This window comes from Camelus dromedarius, chromosome 22 (assembly GCF_036321535.1).
Source record: "Camelus dromedarius isolate mCamDro1 chromosome 22, mCamDro1.pat, whole genome shotgun sequence".
In the NCBI taxonomy this organism is placed as follows: domain Eukaryota; kingdom Metazoa; phylum Chordata; class Mammalia; order Artiodactyla; family Camelidae; genus Camelus; species Camelus dromedarius.
Window position 1 is genome coordinate 9,832,796 of NC_087457.1, and position 19,198 is coordinate 9,851,993.

Here is a 19,198-nt window from a genome sequence, read left to right on the forward strand (position 1 = left end):
CGACTTCTGGCTGACGGGAAGCCGGTGTGCAGAAGCTTCTTCCTTTCTCTTTATTCTCCTGCTCAGGTCAGGACTGAGGGCAACCCCCTCTCTCCCTCTCATCGCGCCATCCTGACTCCAGCCACTCTCACTGGAATATGGGCTTGTCTCTAATCATCTTCTGTAATTGGAGTAACTAACCTTTTGAGATTTTCTAACCCGGACTCACCTTCAGATACTCTTCCTAATTATTCCCAGAAACCAGGAAAAATCATGGAAAGGTCAACCCTCCAGTCATTTCATGGTTCCCAGGATGGTACTTAAAAGTAACCCAAGCATGTTTTATCAGCTGAACTCAGGTTAACAAACTACCATTCTGGTACAGAGGCCCCAACAGGAAGCAAATGTGGTACAAAGAGGGAAGTTGCTATGGAAACACTTTGGAAGGACACGTAACTGAGCCTCGGGAAGAGCCGGGAAGACGGGAGAATGCATGAAGGAAGTGATGTCTAAACCCACACTTAAAAGACAAGTGGGAGTTAGCCGTATGGAGGACGCAGACAGGGAGGAACCTGTGTGGATGCCTAGATGTGAGAGCCCACAGCGTAGCATAAGGGGGTGCCCAAGGCAGACTGAAGAGCCTAGAAGACCACTTTTAGGAGTTGTTTTTCTCAGAGAGCCATGGAACTGCCAAAGTGGTTTAATGGGATGTGGCACACTCAGATTTGTATTTGAGAAAGATCAGTCTGAATATAAGATGAAGAATGGGTTAGGGGCAGATTCAGTCAAACACGTGGAGACTCGATTAGCTTGAACTATGGTGGGGTCACGGGAAGGGGGAAACACGGTCTGATGGGGGAGTTCAGTTTGCAGTGTTGGATTAAAGTGTCCGTGGAGAAATAAGTGTGTGTGTCCAACAAGAAATTACGGATCTTCAGACCTGGAGCTGAAAAGGGAGTCTCCAGGGTGCTCCAGAAAAGCCCTGAGGACAGGCGATGTCACTCGGCATTTGTAGAAGAGAAGACGGAGTGTGGAAGCAGTGGGACACGAGACACTTCACATGTGCCCTGCGAGGAACAGACAGTGATGGAGGCTGAGCAGCGTGACGGGTCCAGGAGGAAAACCAGGGGAGAGACAGAGGGAGAGGGCGGTGCTGCAGACGTAAGAGATGGCAGAAGTGTTCGAGGTCGTAAAGCGGCTCGGTGAGATAGGAATTGTGTTCAGCCGCAAGGAAACTATTGATGAAGCAGTTTCTGCAGAGTGGTGGGTGTGGAAGCCAGATGGAGAGCAGAGAGTACAGACAGCTACTTTCAGAAGGCACCACTGTGATCACTCCTCCTCTGCCCAAGTCTGATGCTCCCCTTCCCATGACTTCTGCAAATAACGGGTCCCTAGTGTCTCATTTCCACCGAGTCTGTTTTCTTTTCTGTTGATTTCCCTCTCCAGTAAACTCTTTCTTCCTTTCCCCTGGACAGTCTCTGATCATCTCGAGCTCTTGTTCTCCTTCTCCAGCTTGCACAGTCTTCCTCCTGACCACCTCATCTCCCTCTCTGGCCCCTCATTTCATGTTACTTAGTCACATTTGCCTCTCACTTTCAAACAAAAAGGAAATCCACAGAGAACTGCAGTAGTGACGTCAGAACTGTTTACAAAATGTTACATTGGGAGGTCTGGGAAGTAACCTTGGCGTCTACCCCCGAGAAGAGCTTGGACTTCCAGTGTAGATGAGAGACATGTCCTATGCAGTGAATGGCTAGTGACATGATGTAAACCAAGTCTATAGGTGAGTGCTGGAAAAGGAAGTAAAGTTGGTAACTGACTCCAGTTTCTAGAACTCTCTCAGGCAGAACTCAACGGGGCCCTTACAGTAGATGAGTGGTTTTGTCTCTCAGCTGAATGCACCCCTTCCTTGTCTGGGTCTAGTACTTTGCAGTGCCCCTGAGCCCAGGCATCTCATTCTTGAGAAATGTACACCCTATAGGTAATTAATTATTATTATTATTGGAATACAAAGTGTTCATGGCAGAGGAGACTGATATCATTTTAATATAACAGTTTACATATGCTTTAAAGCTTTGAAATGGCTATGAATCGATGATGAAATGGTTAAATTCTTGTTGGTCACGGTGATCCACCATTGTCGACACTCAGATATTAGCTTTGTATCCATTTGTTAACTAAGAATGAGTCATCAGCTGGCCGCCTGCTCGGACAAGCCTTAGCTGTCACATAGCTTCCAAAGGTCTCTGTCGGTTTCAGTCACGGGCTTTGTGTCTGACCCTGCTCATCTCTGCCTTTTTCTTGCAAGTGTTTTTTGGTAAGCTTTACAGGTCTGGTTGTGACAAAACTGAGCTATGTTACCCTTAAATTGTCAGGTGATTGATGGAATGATTAAGAGAGATGGGTGTGGGGGGCTGGTTAGTCGTGGCAGCGATTTAGCTGATTATCCTGTCCTCTACACAAGGCTCCAGAGAATATTCTAATGTCTTTTACCTCCAGAATCTAGGAAGCAAGACCTGAGTATATTTGCCTTTACCATGTCTTTCAAACATGAAAAATCAGTCTCTTATCTGAAAATTTACTTTGCTGTCACAGTATCATGGGAACTCTTTGTCCTTGACGCAAAGTCTTCTATTTTTCCCTCAGATTACTTGTAAATGATGCTCAACATAGCTAATCAGGGAAATGTACATCAAAACCGCAGTGAGATAGCACCTCACACCTTTCAGAATGACCATCATCAAAAAAGAGTACAAATAACAAGTGTTGGTGAGGATGTGGAGAAAAGAGAACCCTCATGGACTGTTGGTGGGAATCTAAATTGGTGCAGCCTCTGTGGAAAACAATATGGAAGTTTCTCAAAAAAACTAAAAATACAACTACCCACTCTTTGATGTATATCCAAAAGAACAAAAACACTAACTTGAAAAGATACATGCACCCCAGTGTTCATAGCAGCAACAGTTATTTCCAATTGCCAAGACACGGAAGCAAACTAAGTGTTCATCAACAGATAACTGGATAAAGAAGTTATGGTATATTTATACAATGGAATACTACTGAGCCATAAAAAAGAATAAAATAATGCCATTTGCAGCAACATGGATGGACAAGGTGTGACACACACACAATGGAGTACTACTTAGCCATAAAAAGAACAGAATCTTGCCATTTGCAACAACATGGATGGACTTGGAGGGTATTATGCTAAGTGAAATAAGTCAGGTGGGGAAAGGCAAATACTGTATGATATCACTTATATGTGGAAACTAAAAAATACAGCAAACTAGTTAATATAAAAGAAACAGACTCACAGATCTAAAGAACAACCTAGTGGTTACCAGTGGGGAGAAGGGGAAGGGACAATATAGGGATAGGAGATTAAGAGATACTAACTCTTACGTGTACAGTAAGCTACAAGGATATGTGTACAACACAGGGAACACAGCCGATAGTTTACAATTAACTATAAGCGGAATATAACCTTTAAAAATTGTGAATCATTGTATTGTACACCTATAGCATATAAATACATCAACTTTACTTCAGTAAAAAATAAATTTAAAAAAGGAAAAATAAAATAAAGTTATGGTATGTCAAATTTAAAAAAAAAGGGAGAGGTGGCAACAAGAGTGAGCCCGGGGCAGGCAGGAGGAGGCACTGAAGACCCAGGCCTCGCTGGCTGGTGGTCAAATGCCAGGTGCCAGCGCCGGGGGAGCCCAGCCCGGTCCCCGACAGCTAAAGCTTTCCAGCGTGCTCAGGGCATTTGTATTTTCTTTGGTGAAATTGCTGGCTCTGCGCCCTTTCACACATTGAAGAGGCCACATGGACCCTCTCTCGTTCTCAGAAACAGTGGAAAACGCATGAAAGAAAAAGTTAACTAGGTCTTGAAGCCTCCTGTTCCCTTCGGAGGACGATGATCACACCAGAGCTTCGTTAGTCAGCAGCTGGGTGAATGATCCCGACCAGCAGAGGAATGTAACCATTATCTCTGATGTTTAGGACATAGTCATAATTTTTTTAAATTATAAATTCATAAAAAGGCATTGCAGTTGGAAACACACCTGGTCTCTGGAGGTTGGCACATAGGCTCTGCTCTGAAGGTTTCTGTTTAAAAGCACAATTCGCATTCGAAGGTCTAGTAAGCAGAAGCGAGTTGTTCCTGTGAGTATTTGTCCCCACGTGAAGAGATGCTGCTGTGCTTTGTGGCTTCCTCCCATGTACTGAGGGTGAGGTAGGTCCAGAGCTCAGACCTCTTCTCCTGTCTGCACTCGGGTGCCTCCCTCCATCTCCCTCCCTTGCGATAAATATTACACCCACAGCGACCACGTGGAAGTTGTAGCAGGAAGCATGAATCAGACACGAACTTGGTCCCCGGGGCTCTGAACGGAGGGGTGGTGGGTGGGTGATGGGCAGACACTTCACGTGGTCACAGACAGTGACAGGCACAGCCCTTCGCAGGATGTTAGTGAAGCTGGAACTGAGAGGAAAGCAGGAAATAGCCTCCCACTAATCACAACTCTGGTCACCATGTTAGTTAGAAAGAGGGAAGTGGTACGGAACGGTGCTGAGATATTTTTCTGCTGAAAAATTTTAAGACCTCTTACGTTTCTTCTGCTACTGACTCAAAGCATCCTGTGGTCCTTTCTGGAGGGCTGCTGTTAGTTGGGTGCTCCAACTCTCTTCCAGTTCAACTGTGTGATCATTAAGTCACCAGATTTACCCTAGAGAATTTCCTGGGTCTCACTGAAGTCTGAGGTATTACTGAGAAAGCGTCTGTCGGCGCCCCCTCTCTCCGTGGAGTGCCGAGGGCTCCCTGGGCGGACAGAAGTCCTCCTGCTACTGGCTGGCACGCCCACGTCACTGGAACACGGACGTGGGCACCATCTCCACATCGGCCGAACAAACTGATAGAAACGCTCTGAATCCTTGGTGTTTAACTTGCTTATTCTTTCTGAATTCTCCTTATAGTAACAAAGGACACAATTTTCTGACTCTAAAATGGCTCCTCTAACATGATAAAATCAGATGAAATTATCCTCTAGCCTCCTTTCAGCTTTAATATTCTGTGAATAAGTTATTTTCAAACACACAATTATTTGAGTGATGGGCAAAAACATGCCTTCATGTGATTTGCTGTTACTCCTTGCTCCCAGATTTTGGGAAACAGCATTTTCTAGCTCCCTGGTAAAAGAAAAATGAACCTGAAAGGGATCTAACCAGAAATACTCAGAATTTTTAAAAAAGATAGTCATCCAATTATGAAAAATGCTTTTATTGGCTTTTTTTTAATCCAGAGTTAATAGACAATTTAGGACCCAGTTTACTTTAGGATCCAGTAATTAAACCGACATTTTTGCTAGTATCCTCATAGCTTCACAAGAATGTCCTCATTCTCCCAGCTTTATTTTCTCTCAGTGGAAATCAAGACCATTTCAACTTTCTTTTAATTTATTTTAATAAGGTATAGCAGTTTTACCTATTTATTAAGGCATAAAGTAAATACTACTGTAAAAACTGGAATATGAACATGTCTTAACTGGTGTTGATGAATTTCAGTTGAGATCTGGTCACTTTCCAAATTGAACATTATATTCACCTGAGGGTACAGACTGTCAGACTTGATGCCAGCCAATAATCGGTACATGTGTAGATGATCTCTCTGTTAGTGTGTTGTGATCCAACTTCACAAGACATTTAATTAACAAGCTTCTTAAGAAAAAAAGAAGAAAGCTTTTCATTTCGTGCTTTAAATGAATTTAAAATAAATAGCGCTGTGAAATCACATTCCTGGTGCTTATGAGGGTGGCGGAGTGCTCTAATGAATCATCGTACATAAAAAGATGGAGATTGCAGTGAACACAGGAGAGTAACATGTTTTTAGGCATCATTTTCACCCTTCATTTGTTTGAGAAAATAGGTAGTAATTAGGTGTCATAGAGCATTTTCTTTTCTGACAGAAAATTTCTTGATTGAATTTTTCTTGCCCTCACTTCTCATTTATTTTGCACAGCCAAGAGTCTTAGCTTTGAAATGGTTTGATTATGATAATTTATCCCTTATTTCTTCCTTCCCAATACCGTCATTTAAACACCATCTTCAGCTTTAAGTAGTGGAAAATAAAGATGTCAGAGTGAACCCCCGTAGGATAAAATCATTTCTTTTTATTCCTTTGTCAACCCTAATTTTTCCAACCTGCCCTGGGTTTGGCTCATTTCTTTTATGGACTTAGAGCTAAATTTTCTAGTAGGAATTCAGAATGCCAAACATATTTTGTTTGTATTTTGCCTTTTTTTCCATGATAAAATATTACTTAATGTCAATTACTTAATAAATGATATTTATTACAACTAAAAGAGTGGAAGCCCCTGTTAGACTTAAAATTCATAGACTTTGGTTTCATCCTATTGAAATAGATCTTGTCTTCCATTTCTGTCCTCAGTCTTTTCCTTCCGCTGTTAGGTAGCTTAGAATTTAGTTAACTGCCTTAGAAAAGAGTCCTCTTCAGAAACCGTGGTGCAATTCTCCCAAGCTGATAAGTATTGTTCGCTTTTACTAAGGACTGTAATAAATGTCGCCTTTTAAATGTCATTGCACTTTTAGAGCCATCTAAGAACGTCATCCTTTAAGCTAGGTTTTAAAGGAAAATACCAGCAGAGGATACATTTCAAGCATACGTATAGTTGTTCCAGGTGCAAAGACCTAGGCCATCCAGGATTAATTGCTGCCGACGGGTCTTGGGTTTCTTACTCATCTGTAGCAGTCTGTTAGACATCATGATACAGGTGGGACTTTTAACTGCTGAGAATAGAGTTGATCCCTGAGCCACACAAGTTTGAACTGTGCAGGCTCACGCGTGAGCGGGGTTTTCATAGTGGGCACCACAGGACCACGTGACTAACAGCAGGCTGAGTCTGTGGGTGCCGCCCCGTGGACACAGAGAAACAGACGACATGGAGGCGCTTCATGGATGGAGGGCGGACAGTAAGTTATACGTGGATTTTCAGTGGCCCCAACCAATGTTTTGTTAAAGGCTCAGCGGTGGTTGTAATTGTCCCAGGGGCCCTTATGGGGTGAGAAAGGATGAAGGCCAGTGGCAGAAGTGACATATGATGGCAGGCTAACGGGGCGATAACAGAGTGATGGTCAGAGACGGAGGAGAGAGACCAGGAGAGAACTGTCACGAGTGGCCAAGGAAGAATTTCAAGAATATCCTTTGCTTCCTGGGTACTATGAGAAGAGAACTGAAAAGGATTTATTAGATTTGCAATTAGGAGGTCATTGCTGGTCAATGGTCAGTGAAGCAATGGACTCCGGGTTCCACTGGGATAAAGGTACACTGGAAGTTAATGTATAAAAACAGTTAGTGTGGACTATGAACCCATTATAAAGGAAGGGAGAGAGGTGAAAGCTGGAGGAGAACACAATGTTCAGGAAGGACTGTATCTTACAAAGATAAGAGAGCCTGAGGATATTTATAGGCTGTGGGGAAGAAGCCAGTAGACAAAGAATGATTTCAAATATAGGAGAAAGATAACCAGTGAAGTAAGATCCTGGGAAAGGCTGGTGGAGGTGGACCTGGAGTACAGGATTTGCCTTGAGTAGGATTCCTCTGTTTTGGGAGGAAAGCAGATAAAGGTGGTCACAAAATGTAAGTGTTTATAAGATAGAGAAGCAAAGAGCTTGATATTTACAAGTTTGACCTTGTAAAATACAAGTTCAAGCTATATGCTGTTAAAAATTATTGTTATCAAGTATACCAGCTAGCATATACGTGCTTACTGTGTGCTTTGAACATTATTAAGAGTTTAAAGAACAGTATTTCATTTAATTTTATCCTACAGTTGGATAACGTGGAAGGTATTATTACTTCTCAGTCAAAGAAAATAAGCTTAATGAGTTTTAATTAACCTGCCTAAGGTCATGGAAATAGTGAGTGTCAGAACTAGGCATTTGGACTGAGATGGTTCTAACTCCAGGCACCTGCGCTTGTAACCACAGTTGTCCTGGGAGAGGAGAGTTGAAGACGACTGTGGGCATTTGGCGGAATGGCACAGAGATAATTATTGTGGACATGTAAAAGCAGCCGGAGCTGGAGACCGTAAGTCTGGGCGGCACACGCCTGCACAGCTGGGGTGGTTGTCCCCGCGAGCAGTTAGCAGTACAAGTGAGTGGTCGTACACGGGACAATTAGGGTGCCACTTTTTTAGTTCCAGACCAGATGGATGAGACTTTTGGGGCATGGCCTAGCAGAAATTCTGGAATTCTAAGGATAAAGAGAAACCCCTGTGAGATTCCTAACAGAAAATACAGGAAAAGGAAAGAAGAATCAGACTGGCGTTGGGCTTCTGTAAAACTGGACACTAGAAGACAGAACAGCATCTGCAGAAGACTGGCAGCCAAAGGACCGCAGCTGGAAGTTCCAGCCCCAGGTCTCTGCCTGTCAACAAAAACGGGAGATACTCGAAAACAAGACCTGGAGTCCATCACCCACCTTGAGGAAAATACTCAAAAGAAGAGAACATCACAAAGGGATGAGGAAGATAGAGAAAAGACAGAAAGTCAGTGAACAGTGAAACATGGACACAGTTAAATCTAAAAGAATGAGGAGAGATTCAGGGAATGGGTCATATAAGTGCAAAGTAAGATTTCTTGAAATAGAAAATACACAGCACAAGATACCTTTAATAAGATTGCAGAACAAAACTTACTAAACTGTTTCAGTAAAATTTAGGATTAACAGGGAGTGTAGGGAGGGAAGTGAAACTATTTTAAAAGTCTTGCTGATCTCGAGAATTAGTGCATTTGGCGGAAAGAAGAGAGCCTTTTAAGTTTCTAGCCTATGTAACTAAGCACTAACCCAGATATCTGAAGAGCATATTAAATAAATAGCACCCAGAACATTGTAGAAAAAATACTGTAAGAACATAGAGGAACTGAACCAATAAACTTGAATATAAACACACACTCCTTCCCTCAGAGGATAACTTTTTTTAATATCCATGGAACAAGCATAAAAGTCAAACAAGTAATTGGAAAACCTTAAGAAATTAACCTTATCAAACTTTAAGGAAATAAAATCGATTTTACAAATCATATTCTCTGGTCACAAGCCAATAACGTTAGAAACTTATAAGTGATAACTAAAATTTTAGGTACTTTAAATTTGAGAAACATATTCTTTGACATGACTAAGGTTAAAAAAGATTTTTTAAAAAAACTACACATCACCTAGAAAACAATGAAAAATACTCTTTATTCTCAAAGTGTGTATAATCTGTACTGAGGAAATATAGCCTCAAATTCTTCCTTAATTAAAGAAGAAATATGAAAAAGTTAAAAGTAATAATTTAAAAATCAAACAACAAAAAATTAACCAAAGGAAACGAATGAGAAGGAATTAAGGTAAAAGCCCAAATTATGGACCAGAGTATCAAAAAGCAGTGCCTGTAAATTTCTAGGCTGATCTCTGTGCAAAGTCAAATATCAGTGTGTATGGAAACGGAGGAAGCGTATAAAATTTCTGAAGATACTTTTAGTCCTGGTGATTTATCCCTGCTCCCCATGAGTCATGTACCTCCGATTCCTGTCGGGGACTAAGTGGTTAAACTGAGCGGATGGTCAGCTGTTGGGCTCTGTTCGAGCATAATTGTAAGGCTGGAAGGGATTTTGCAGTCAAGCTACCTCTGGCTGATACTCCTACTCTGATAACAATTTCCTGGGACAGGGATTTGTGAATTTCTGGAATGCTAAATCACTGAGAAAAACCTCATTTAGAAAAGACAAGACCCCAAAATATAACTTGATTATAGTTTTACGCATTAATGGGAATTGTAGAACAGTTAACTGTAAATTACTGTATTTATCTTAAGATTCTTAACAATTCTTCTTTATTCATCACACTTTTCTGGAAAATCACTCTCATCAATGGCAGTTCTTAACCTCTGAGGCTTAATAGGATAGGCTTGTAGCAAATCTGAAAGTAGTAATTTTATTATTGAATGTTATAAATTTTTGCATAATTTTTGTATTGCTATTATTGGTTTTTACCGCGTACCTTAGGTCTTCCCTACCTTTGTGTCTCAGCACTGTTGCTGACAGTGATCGTTAAGGACCAGCAGCTGCTGTTTGTTTATTTCTGACTCACTTTGAATCGATGGCCACAGTACATCTGCATAGCTTGGTTTGTGGAGGGGCTGCGGGGAAGTGGGGAGGAGGGAATGGAGAAGTATTTTTTTTGAAAATTTATAAAACCAGACCGTAGTAATAGGATAGAAAGTGTCAGTGTCTTCTTTTAGGGCCTTTACTACTAATTAGAAGGTGAGTTGGGGGAGGGTGTCTGTGTTCTCTACAGAAAAGCAAGTGTATTCAGCATCATGTCTGGTAAAACGTAGGAAGTGGGGAGAGAGAACGTTAAACACTAGAAAACATCTCCTGTAACACATTTATGTTGGTTTCAGGCCTTTTTAATTAGTCTGGACCCAGGGATAATAATAGAATCAAATTTGTATTAAATTCTCATTATTCTGCTAGTTGGGTTTTCTTTGTTATGTTTGGAGGGAAGCCATACAAAAGATCCTTTGTAAATTCTGTGAACTGCGTATGGATAATGCCCCAAGATAACGTTGCATCTCTCCATAATAGCCTTTTTCTTATGCAGTTTTACCCAGCTTTCAATTTATGATAATAGAGCTCAGCTTTCTCCTGACTTAATAGTAAACTGAATTTCCTCTTTCCTTTCAGAGAACAGCTGGAGAAATCATGTTATTTTACTGTTCGTTTTTCTTTTAGTGTTATTAGCCTTGGTGGAAAAAAAAAGTAGCAGGAAAATGCAGGGTCTGGAGAGCAGAAGGCACAGTGGCATGGTTCTCACCATCAGTGTCATTCCGCCAATGGATGCATGTCAGGAAGCTTTTACTCCGGAAGCCCAGTCTCTTAGGCCTAGCTGCACTTCCAGTCACTATAAAACATGTGTGATAAGATATTTTGTCTTTGACCTTCTTTAGCTGTTTACATTAATTATTATACATCAGCTTTTTTAAAGTGCCTTTTTGGTAAATTTGTATTTTCTCATTCTGAGCATGCTTTTCACTCAACATGATGTCCTACAGTTACTGAGTCCAAACCCGTTCTGCTCACCGCACAACAGGCCAATAAATAGGGAGACAAGGTGCTGGGGCAAAGAATAGTGACTTTATTCAGAAAGTCGGCAGACGGAGAGGATGGCAGATTAATGTCTTGGAGAACCATCCTGCTCCAGTCAGAATCCAGGCTCCTTTTATACAAAAGAACAGGGGTAGGGGTGTGGTTCATTGTTGCAAACTCCTTGCTGCAGGCATTCTTTGTTCTTGCAGCTGTCCATGGGGGTCAGGCCCTGGTGTCCCTATAAACCTCCAACAAAACAAAGTTTTTCTCTATTTTGCAACTTGCCCTCTCTGCGTGAGTGCAGAAGTGCTGACATCCTTAAAGGTCAGCGCCGGGAGAACAGGCTCTCCTGTCTATTTCAGGCTAAAGGCAACTTTGTTTCCCAAAAGGTGCAGAGCTGGCCCGACTGGAGCCTGGAAAACAGGGCACACGGTTAAAACCAAACGAACAGATCTAATACGGAGTCAGATCTGTTCTCCCGTTACACTACAACATTTATGAAGTAGCAAAGAGTTGTCTTTACTCTTTACCATTCATTTTGCTTTTTTTCATGCACCTTCGTGGGTTTTCTAAAATTTTTCTTGCGGTTTTAGGTTTTAAAAAGAGAAGGTGAAGGCTGAACATATGTTTGTTTGCTTTGTGCCCATCTGCAGGACGAATATAAACCAGAGAAGGCCCTGTCAGAAGAAGACTTGAAAAACGCCGTCAGTGTGCACCACGCGCTCGCATCCCAGGCCACGGACTACGAGAAGAAGCCCAACGTGCTCAAGCTTAAAACTGCCGACTGGAGGGTCTTGCTTTTCCAAGCCCAGTACGTTTCATCGGTTTGGTTTGCTTTGCTTTTTTCAGTTTGCATAGCACTTTCTTATCCCGAGAAACTGAGTCAGGATCTGCAGGGGAAACTTTGGGAGTGGGAGTTGGAGTCAGAGTCGTTAGCTGGTTGCATTAGAGAGACAACTGCCTAAGGAAAGTAGATAAGAAACAGAACCCTGGGTTCAAGTTCTTTGTTTGCTGCAAAGCAGCCCTGTGACTGTCAGCCCCTTACCATCTCTACAGCATGACAGCCTCATGACTGAAATTCAAGGTTCCATCACACAATGAGTAAAACAGAGCTAGATCCAAACGACCATTTTCAAATTCTTTGTCCTAACGTGTAACGTAACCTCTCTGATGCCCAGCTTGTCACTAGTATAGGTAATAAATGTTGTATTTCACAGGGTTCTTGCGCCTCACACAGTGCCCGGCCCATAGAAAGTATTCAGCAAGTGCAGATTTTCCTTTGATTTCTCTCTCCTCTCTCCTTCTGAGCTGTAAGAGTTAGTGATTAAACTAGAAGGAAAAGATAAAATCACATTGTGACAAGGAAAGGGGATGGTTTGCCAGTTTAAAGGGGGTAACAGTCTTCAGAGCAAAAGTGGAACACTCCACGTGGACAGTTCTGGATTTGTGACGTGAGAAACGTTGGATTTTTAGCCCTGAGCCTCTAGGAGCAGGAATTTTAACAGCACTCACAGCAGCGTCCATGGCAGGCAGTGCTAATTATTCCTGGCAGGCCTTTTACAGCCCGAGCCTGACCTCGGAGTCCTTGCAGCGCGACACCGCCAACTGACTGCATTTGGCGCTAGCATTAAATGTGACATCAAGATAGTGAATACAGGTTCCTGCATGCTCGTGGATCTGAACGATGAAAGATCAGAGAAGGAAAGAACAGGGAGTCCGCTGGTTTGTGGACACTGAGCTCGCAAAGGTGCTGCTGACATCAGCTGAGGAGGAAGTTGTGAGGAAGTCCACACAGGATTTCTCCAGCGTGGGAGCAAGACAGCTTAACACCCCAGGGAACCACAGCCAGATGCATAATTACAGCCATTACTCATAAAAGGCCTTCACAGTATTCTAGCCCCCAGCATTATTTTTTTTAATATCTTAAATACCAAATATGATAACCAAGGAGATCTAATTACTTCAGAGAGAATTGATGCAGCAGTGTGTCAATTGAAATAACAGATTGGAGAGACTCGTGGGTCAGAGAGGCCCGGGGGGGGGCGTGGTGAGGTGCTGACACGTGACGTCGTGTCAGGTTAGCACGGTTATTCTCGCTAAAGGCAATGATTTTTAGATTGGCTGACATCTTTTTAATCTGTTATATACATAGTGGGTGTATTTCCTGGCTCAGGCCGTTTTCTTCCATTCATTTATGAATTCACAAATACCTCTTACTGTTACATGCTGTCGGTGCTGGGCTCTGAACGTGACATATAAAAGTGTGATACTGACACCAAGTGACTTCCACGTCCTCCCGGGTGGAACCCTAGTGTCCCGTTGAGGTATACTGAGGACGTAGCTTTACTCTCACCCGTCGTAAGTGTACATTTTGGAATGCTTCCATCGCCCCACCGAGAGCCATCCCCTGTGCCCACGCCCACCCCAGCCCGACACCACTCCTCCCTCTTTGTCTCTAGTGGTTCCTTTTCCGGACTTCCCGTGTGAGGCAGTCATGGAATACGTGGGCTCTCGCGTCTGGCTTCTTTCACTCGGCAGGACATTTCCGGGTCACAGTGCTGTTGCCGGTCTCAGCGCTGCTGGGCGGTGTGCGGTCACTAGTCGATGGACTTTTAGAGTGTTTCTCCTTTTTGCCTCTTATAAATAACGCCACTGTGGACATTCACGTACAAACCTCTTAGTTCCTGTATGTTTTTACTTCCCTTGGGTGTATACCCAGGAGTAGTGTTGCTGGGTTGTATGATAAATTTATAGTTAACTATTTAAGAAACTGTCAAAACTACTTTCCAAAGTGGGTATATATACCCTTTACATCCCTCTATCAATTTATCCCTCAGATGCATTTTAAAATCAAAATATATGACTGGAAGAGGTGAGTTAGCTTTTTGTGTGTGTGTGTATATATATATATTTTTTTAATTTAAGTATAAGTCAGTTTACAATGTTACATCAATGTCTGGTGTACAGCAAATTTTTTAGTTAGTTTTTGACCTCACCTGGTATCAAATAAAAAGTAAGGAGGCTAATGAATATTTATTGTGAAGTGATTTTGCTTTGTTCCTGCTCTGTCCTTGAGGCATAATCTCAGCCTCACACTGAGATGCTCAGAGGTTCCGGGGCCTTCCACTACCGTTATGATCGCTGTTGAGAATGTTAATCTCCAATGAAATGTTGTCAGGGATTATTTATACCAAGAAGAATAATGGACTTCTTATGCCATTTTAGGTCAGTAATGAGAAAATGGGCAAGATGTGATGCACTTAGATATGAAAATATTCTGACATAAATGTATTTGTTTCTCATAGGAGCCCAGAGGAAATGCAAGGGTGGATAAACAAAATTAATTGTGTGGCGGCTGTGTTTTCGGCACCGCCATTTCCAGCAGCCATTGGGTCTCAGAAGAAGTTTAGCCGCCCTCTCTTGCCCGCCACCACAACAAAGTTGTCTCAGGTAAGGCATTTTGATTGTGCTTTGGTCTCGGAAAAAACACTTCGTGAACTAATCTTCTTAATAATTTGTATTTGAGTAACCCTCCATATTTGGTGGGGGCCGCGGAAGGGCAGTGTTGTGTAAGTGGGTAAATGCAGGGTGCTGGGCTTTGCGCTTCACGTGGGAAGTGACACGGTTCAGTCAAGGTCGGTCGGACACATGCTTTGAATCCGTTTCTAAAATTTATATTAGTTTGCTACTCAATTAGTCACACCAGCCTTGTTTTTTCTTTTTGTTGTTTTGTTTCTGTTTTTACTAACAACTCATTTTTTTTAAATTGAGGTATAGTCAGTTACAATGTGTCAATTTCTGGTGTACAACATCATGTCCCAGTCATGCATATAATATACATATATTCGTTTTCATATTCTTTTTCATTTAAGGTCATATTGAATATAGTTCCCTGTGCTATACAGAAGAAAAAAATTTTTTTATAGTGTTTCACATATTTTTTTTAAGTGACTAGCTAGTGTTAGGCATCCGGGCTTAGGAAGGAGCTTTTTATTCATTCATCATTTAATTTTTCATTGTATTGAGCTTTTCCCGTATTCCAGTCCGTGTTTGATGCTGGCTTATAAAACTATTCCCAGGGATCTGCTATTCATAGTCCAATGGGGCAGAGTCTTCCAGGCCCCTCCAGGAGGACCTAAGTGGGCCCAGGTGGTTTTCCAGCTGATAAAGACCAAGCACACCAGAGCTCTGTGCCAGACGTGCTCACAGGAGCTGCCCTCCTGCTGTCAGATCGGTCTCTCTGAGGATCACATTGTATCATGTCCCTTTCCTACTTAGAACTCTGTTCTGAGGACATTGCCTACCACCCACGTGTGCCAACTTTAAACCTGTCCTCAGTGCCACTGCTGCCACTGACTGGTGAAGGACTTTGGAAGCCACTGTGATGTCCTTGTGAATTTCTCATTGGTTTAATGATAGAAGTGGTTTCATCTGACTCTGATCAACCAGGTCTTGATATTAACTAGCTCTTTCTACACATCAGATATCAATTATCAATGATACATTTGTTAATAAGTCTGTCTCATGTGCCTGTTAGACCTCAGAGTCTATTTTTGGCTCTGGGAATAGAAAGGTAAATGAAACCCAGGCGGCCTCTGGGACTGCGCAGGCAAATACAGACAAGCAAGTGATCACAGCAGAGTTGATGAACGGTATGGGAAGGGAAGTCCAGAGTGCTGTGGGGGTACAGGAAAGGGGTCCCCAGCCTGGGCTTGGAGGGGAGGGAGGAAGTGTGACAGCTAACACGAAGCTTACAGGATGAGCAGCGGCTGGGTGTGGTGTGGAAAGAGAATGATCCAGCAGAGGGTCAGAGAGACCCAGAGGAGAGAACACCAGGATGCAGGAACCACACAGAAGTTATCAGACATGACTTGAGTGCAGGGTGTTGAGAAAAGGCAAGAAATGTTCCTCCGTGGAGGGAAGCAGAGGCTGAGTGCTGGAAGGTCTTGTTCGTCATGTGTAGGATTTTGGGTGGTTCACTGGTTCCCCACCTTCCTTAGGGTCACAGTTTCAGCAGGAAATCAGTGTGATCAAATCTGTGCTTTAAAAATTATACTCATTATAAGAGGAAGAAAGTTATCAGGGGAGGAAAGTACTAGAAGCAGAAAGTCTCTTTCAGTAACGCAGAGGAGACTCAGCTTAGCTGGAGGAGAGGCGGGGAGAGTGGGGTGTTCGGGAGGGCTTGGTGGTCCTCGGTGGCCCCTCAGAGGGGAGGACCAAGGGCTGTCGCCAGACTCGGGCACTGCGGCTGTGGTGTCTGACTTGGCTCTGGGGACGTCATCGTCTCCTGGTTTCCCCCCTGTTGCATCTCCCAGGGTCCTTTTCCTCTTTCTGCCTCCAGGTATTGCAGTGAGTGCTTAGAAGGCAAGCAGAACAGACACTTGAGAAACTAAGTTTTCAACTTAGGGAAAAACAGGGAGAGTGTTGTGCCAAGACAGGGGTAGAAAGGTCAGACACAGATGGGACAAAAACGATCTCCCATGAGGTGGCAGAGGTCGCCAGGTCCTCTGGTGAGAGCAGCTTCCCGGATGGGTGGAGCTGCCACGCTGGCCGTGCTTGGTCCTCGAAGGGGATGGAAGGCAGTGAGGACGTGGAGGAGGGAACGTGTGCAAGTCCTGCCATAAGTTCGTAGAAACAGACTTGTGCTGAGAAGAGAGGACACATGGTTTCAGGAGACATGCTTCTGTTTTTGTAAATTCATAATTATTGTTAACGTGAATTGGACGCTCCCCACGAAACCAATCCTGTGTAGTTCATAGAGTACCAAGAAAGCTGTTAAGAATGGGAAGGCCCAGCCCTGCTCGCTGTACAAGGCAGAATGGCTTTAACTTACAAGGATGGTAAATATTCTAAGAGAAAAGGAAGGCCTTTTCTCGCTGATGATTGGAAAGCACGTTGGCAGACCTCTCCATCTGCCCAACTGAAATGAACTCTTAAAGCAAATGCATTTCCCCGCTTTAATTTTGGGTGCTTAACGTAAATGGTAAACCACATCACGTAAGGTAAGAGGAGAGGAAAACAGTTGAACAAGTAGAGGCAAAAAAAATACCTTCAGAAGCTGGGTTTTGTCCTATTAATTTCACTAGGCATTTTCCTGTTGTTACTTTTCAGTAGGTTGGTCTTTCTCACAATTGAGTCCTCCTGTAAAAGACCCAGGGGGAACGGAGAGTAGAAGTTAGAGAGGAACATGGACAAGCCTGGAGCAGCCCTGGAGCTTTTCCTTGTCTTTTCCTCGTCCTTTCCTCGCCGTAGGAGCCACATTTCTGTTGATCTTCTACTTTGGCAAATGTGCTGCTATCCTGTTTACGTTTGTGCCTCTTGTACATGAAAATGACCGTGTTCATCTGTTTGTGTATTTTGACCACAAAACCACAAGACCTTATCAAGGCAGACTCTCTTACTTGAAACAAATATCCTACATTGGAACAAAGAAAGAATGCGTAAATTTTTGGATATTCTTCTTCATTTATGGTATAAATCCACAAAGTTGCAAGAATGCATATGAAGTGTAATCAAAATGATGGGTTCAAGATTTTACATAAGAATGTCATAACCAAAAAGAAGCACCCTCCTGAGTCACAGAAGATGACCAAGCCCTTTTGGGGATTTAATGTCTTCTTAAAAGTATACGGTGATTTCACCCCTCACAGGCAAATCACCGAGCTTCTGTGGGTCTCAGTTTTCCACCTGGAAAATGAGGAGATGGTCTAGAATGTTTTTAGGATTCTTCCTATCTGGATTTTTTTTGTCCAGCCATCATGTTTGTTTACTAACAATGGAAAGGTGTTTTACCTTTGAGAGTAACGGGACAGTTTACAGACAAATACGTAGAACCCGGCATGTGATAAAAGACAGGTCAGAGACAGGGAGCGAGTAAGTTTGCACACAGCCTGGTGCAGCCTGGTGTTTGGGGTCCCGCCCACTTCAGACAGAGACCCTTGGGGGATGTCTTCGCTGGAGTCACAGTCCACCTTCAGTGAGCCTGGGATGTGTGTCTGAATGCGCTTTCGAGGTCTCCCAGGCGTTGAAGACCGGGCCGTGTCCTTTAGCCCGGGCGTTCTCAGTCTCAGCACCGCTGACCTTTTGGCCTGATTCATTGCCATGGATGATAGGATGTTTATCAGTCTCCTCAGCCTCTACCCTCTCGATGCCCGTATCATCCTGTTACAGCAGCCTGGATCCTGGCGAGAGACCAAGTGACACTCAGGGGATTGGAGAACTCAGGTTTACTACGCCAGCGGGCCCAGAGGAGTTAACACTCCAAGCTCTGGACCCCATTTGTAGGTTTACACAGGCTTTTATAGGCTACTAGTCAAGATTTTGAAACATTTTGCAACATCATATGCAGAGTAGGTGTAAGAAATGGACCAGTCGTGAGTGAGCTAGGTTTGTACCATATGCAAGTGAGGTGTTACGTGAGCTTTGGGAACCAACAGAATCTTAGGGGTAAGTTCCTTTCTCCTAGAAGCAAGTCGTTTTACAGAAGCACAAAAGCGAGATAATACCTCCGGGCCAGGGAACCGGAGTAGTGGCCCTGCCTGTGGGTCCTGCTGGTCTTTCCATGGGGCTTCCCACTTCAGTCCCCCCAGTCGTGACAACCAGAACCGTCTCCAGACCTTGCCAAATGTCCTGTGAGGTCACATTCCCCCCGCTGTTGAGAACCACTGCCCTAGCCCGGCTGTCTTTCCTTTCTCCGTGTGCCCCTCCCCTGAACGCCAGACCACAGGTACGTGTGGAACAATGTGAGTGCCCTGCTGGAAAAAAGTGAAACAGCGTTAGGGAAAAACTAAGCACTCGCTTATAAGATTGTTGGGTGCTTTTAAAGACGCTATTCATCACCCTGTCACTTGCCAGCTTTTCTCTAATTTATTCTCGCCTCCTCTCCAGGGCAGACTAGCCTTCGTTACTAGAATTGATTATTGTCGCTGCTGCGTGGTTCTTTCTGAGCAACTCCGCTGTGTGGGAGGAGTCGCCTTCTCCTGGTTGTTTTTCACAGCCACGTTGCCAGAGCACATTTTCCTTTCTTGCGAGTGGAGAGACTAAAAGGAAATTTTACATTTTGGATCTCCATTTC

General features: G+C 43.4%; 1 protein-coding gene across 7 annotated transcripts in view; it reads left to right on the forward strand.

Moving 5' to 3' along the window:
• The window catches only part of PSD3 (pleckstrin and Sec7 domain containing 3), a 463,075-nt gene that overhangs the window by 393,504 nt on the left and 50,373 nt on the right, over positions 1–19,198 (forward strand). For all 7 annotated transcript variants that reach the window (XR_010377299.1, XR_010377300.1, XM_064477400.1 and 4 more), the window contains 2 exons: positions 11,778–11,935; positions 14,430–14,574. Coding sequence is in view for 5 of the 7 variants with exons in the window: in XM_064477400.1 (XP_064333470.1) it covers positions 11,778–11,935; positions 14,430–14,574 (303 nt within the window). In the remaining 2 variants the exon portion in view is untranslated. The remainder of the gene's footprint in view (positions 1–11,777; positions 11,936–14,429; positions 14,575–19,198) is intronic.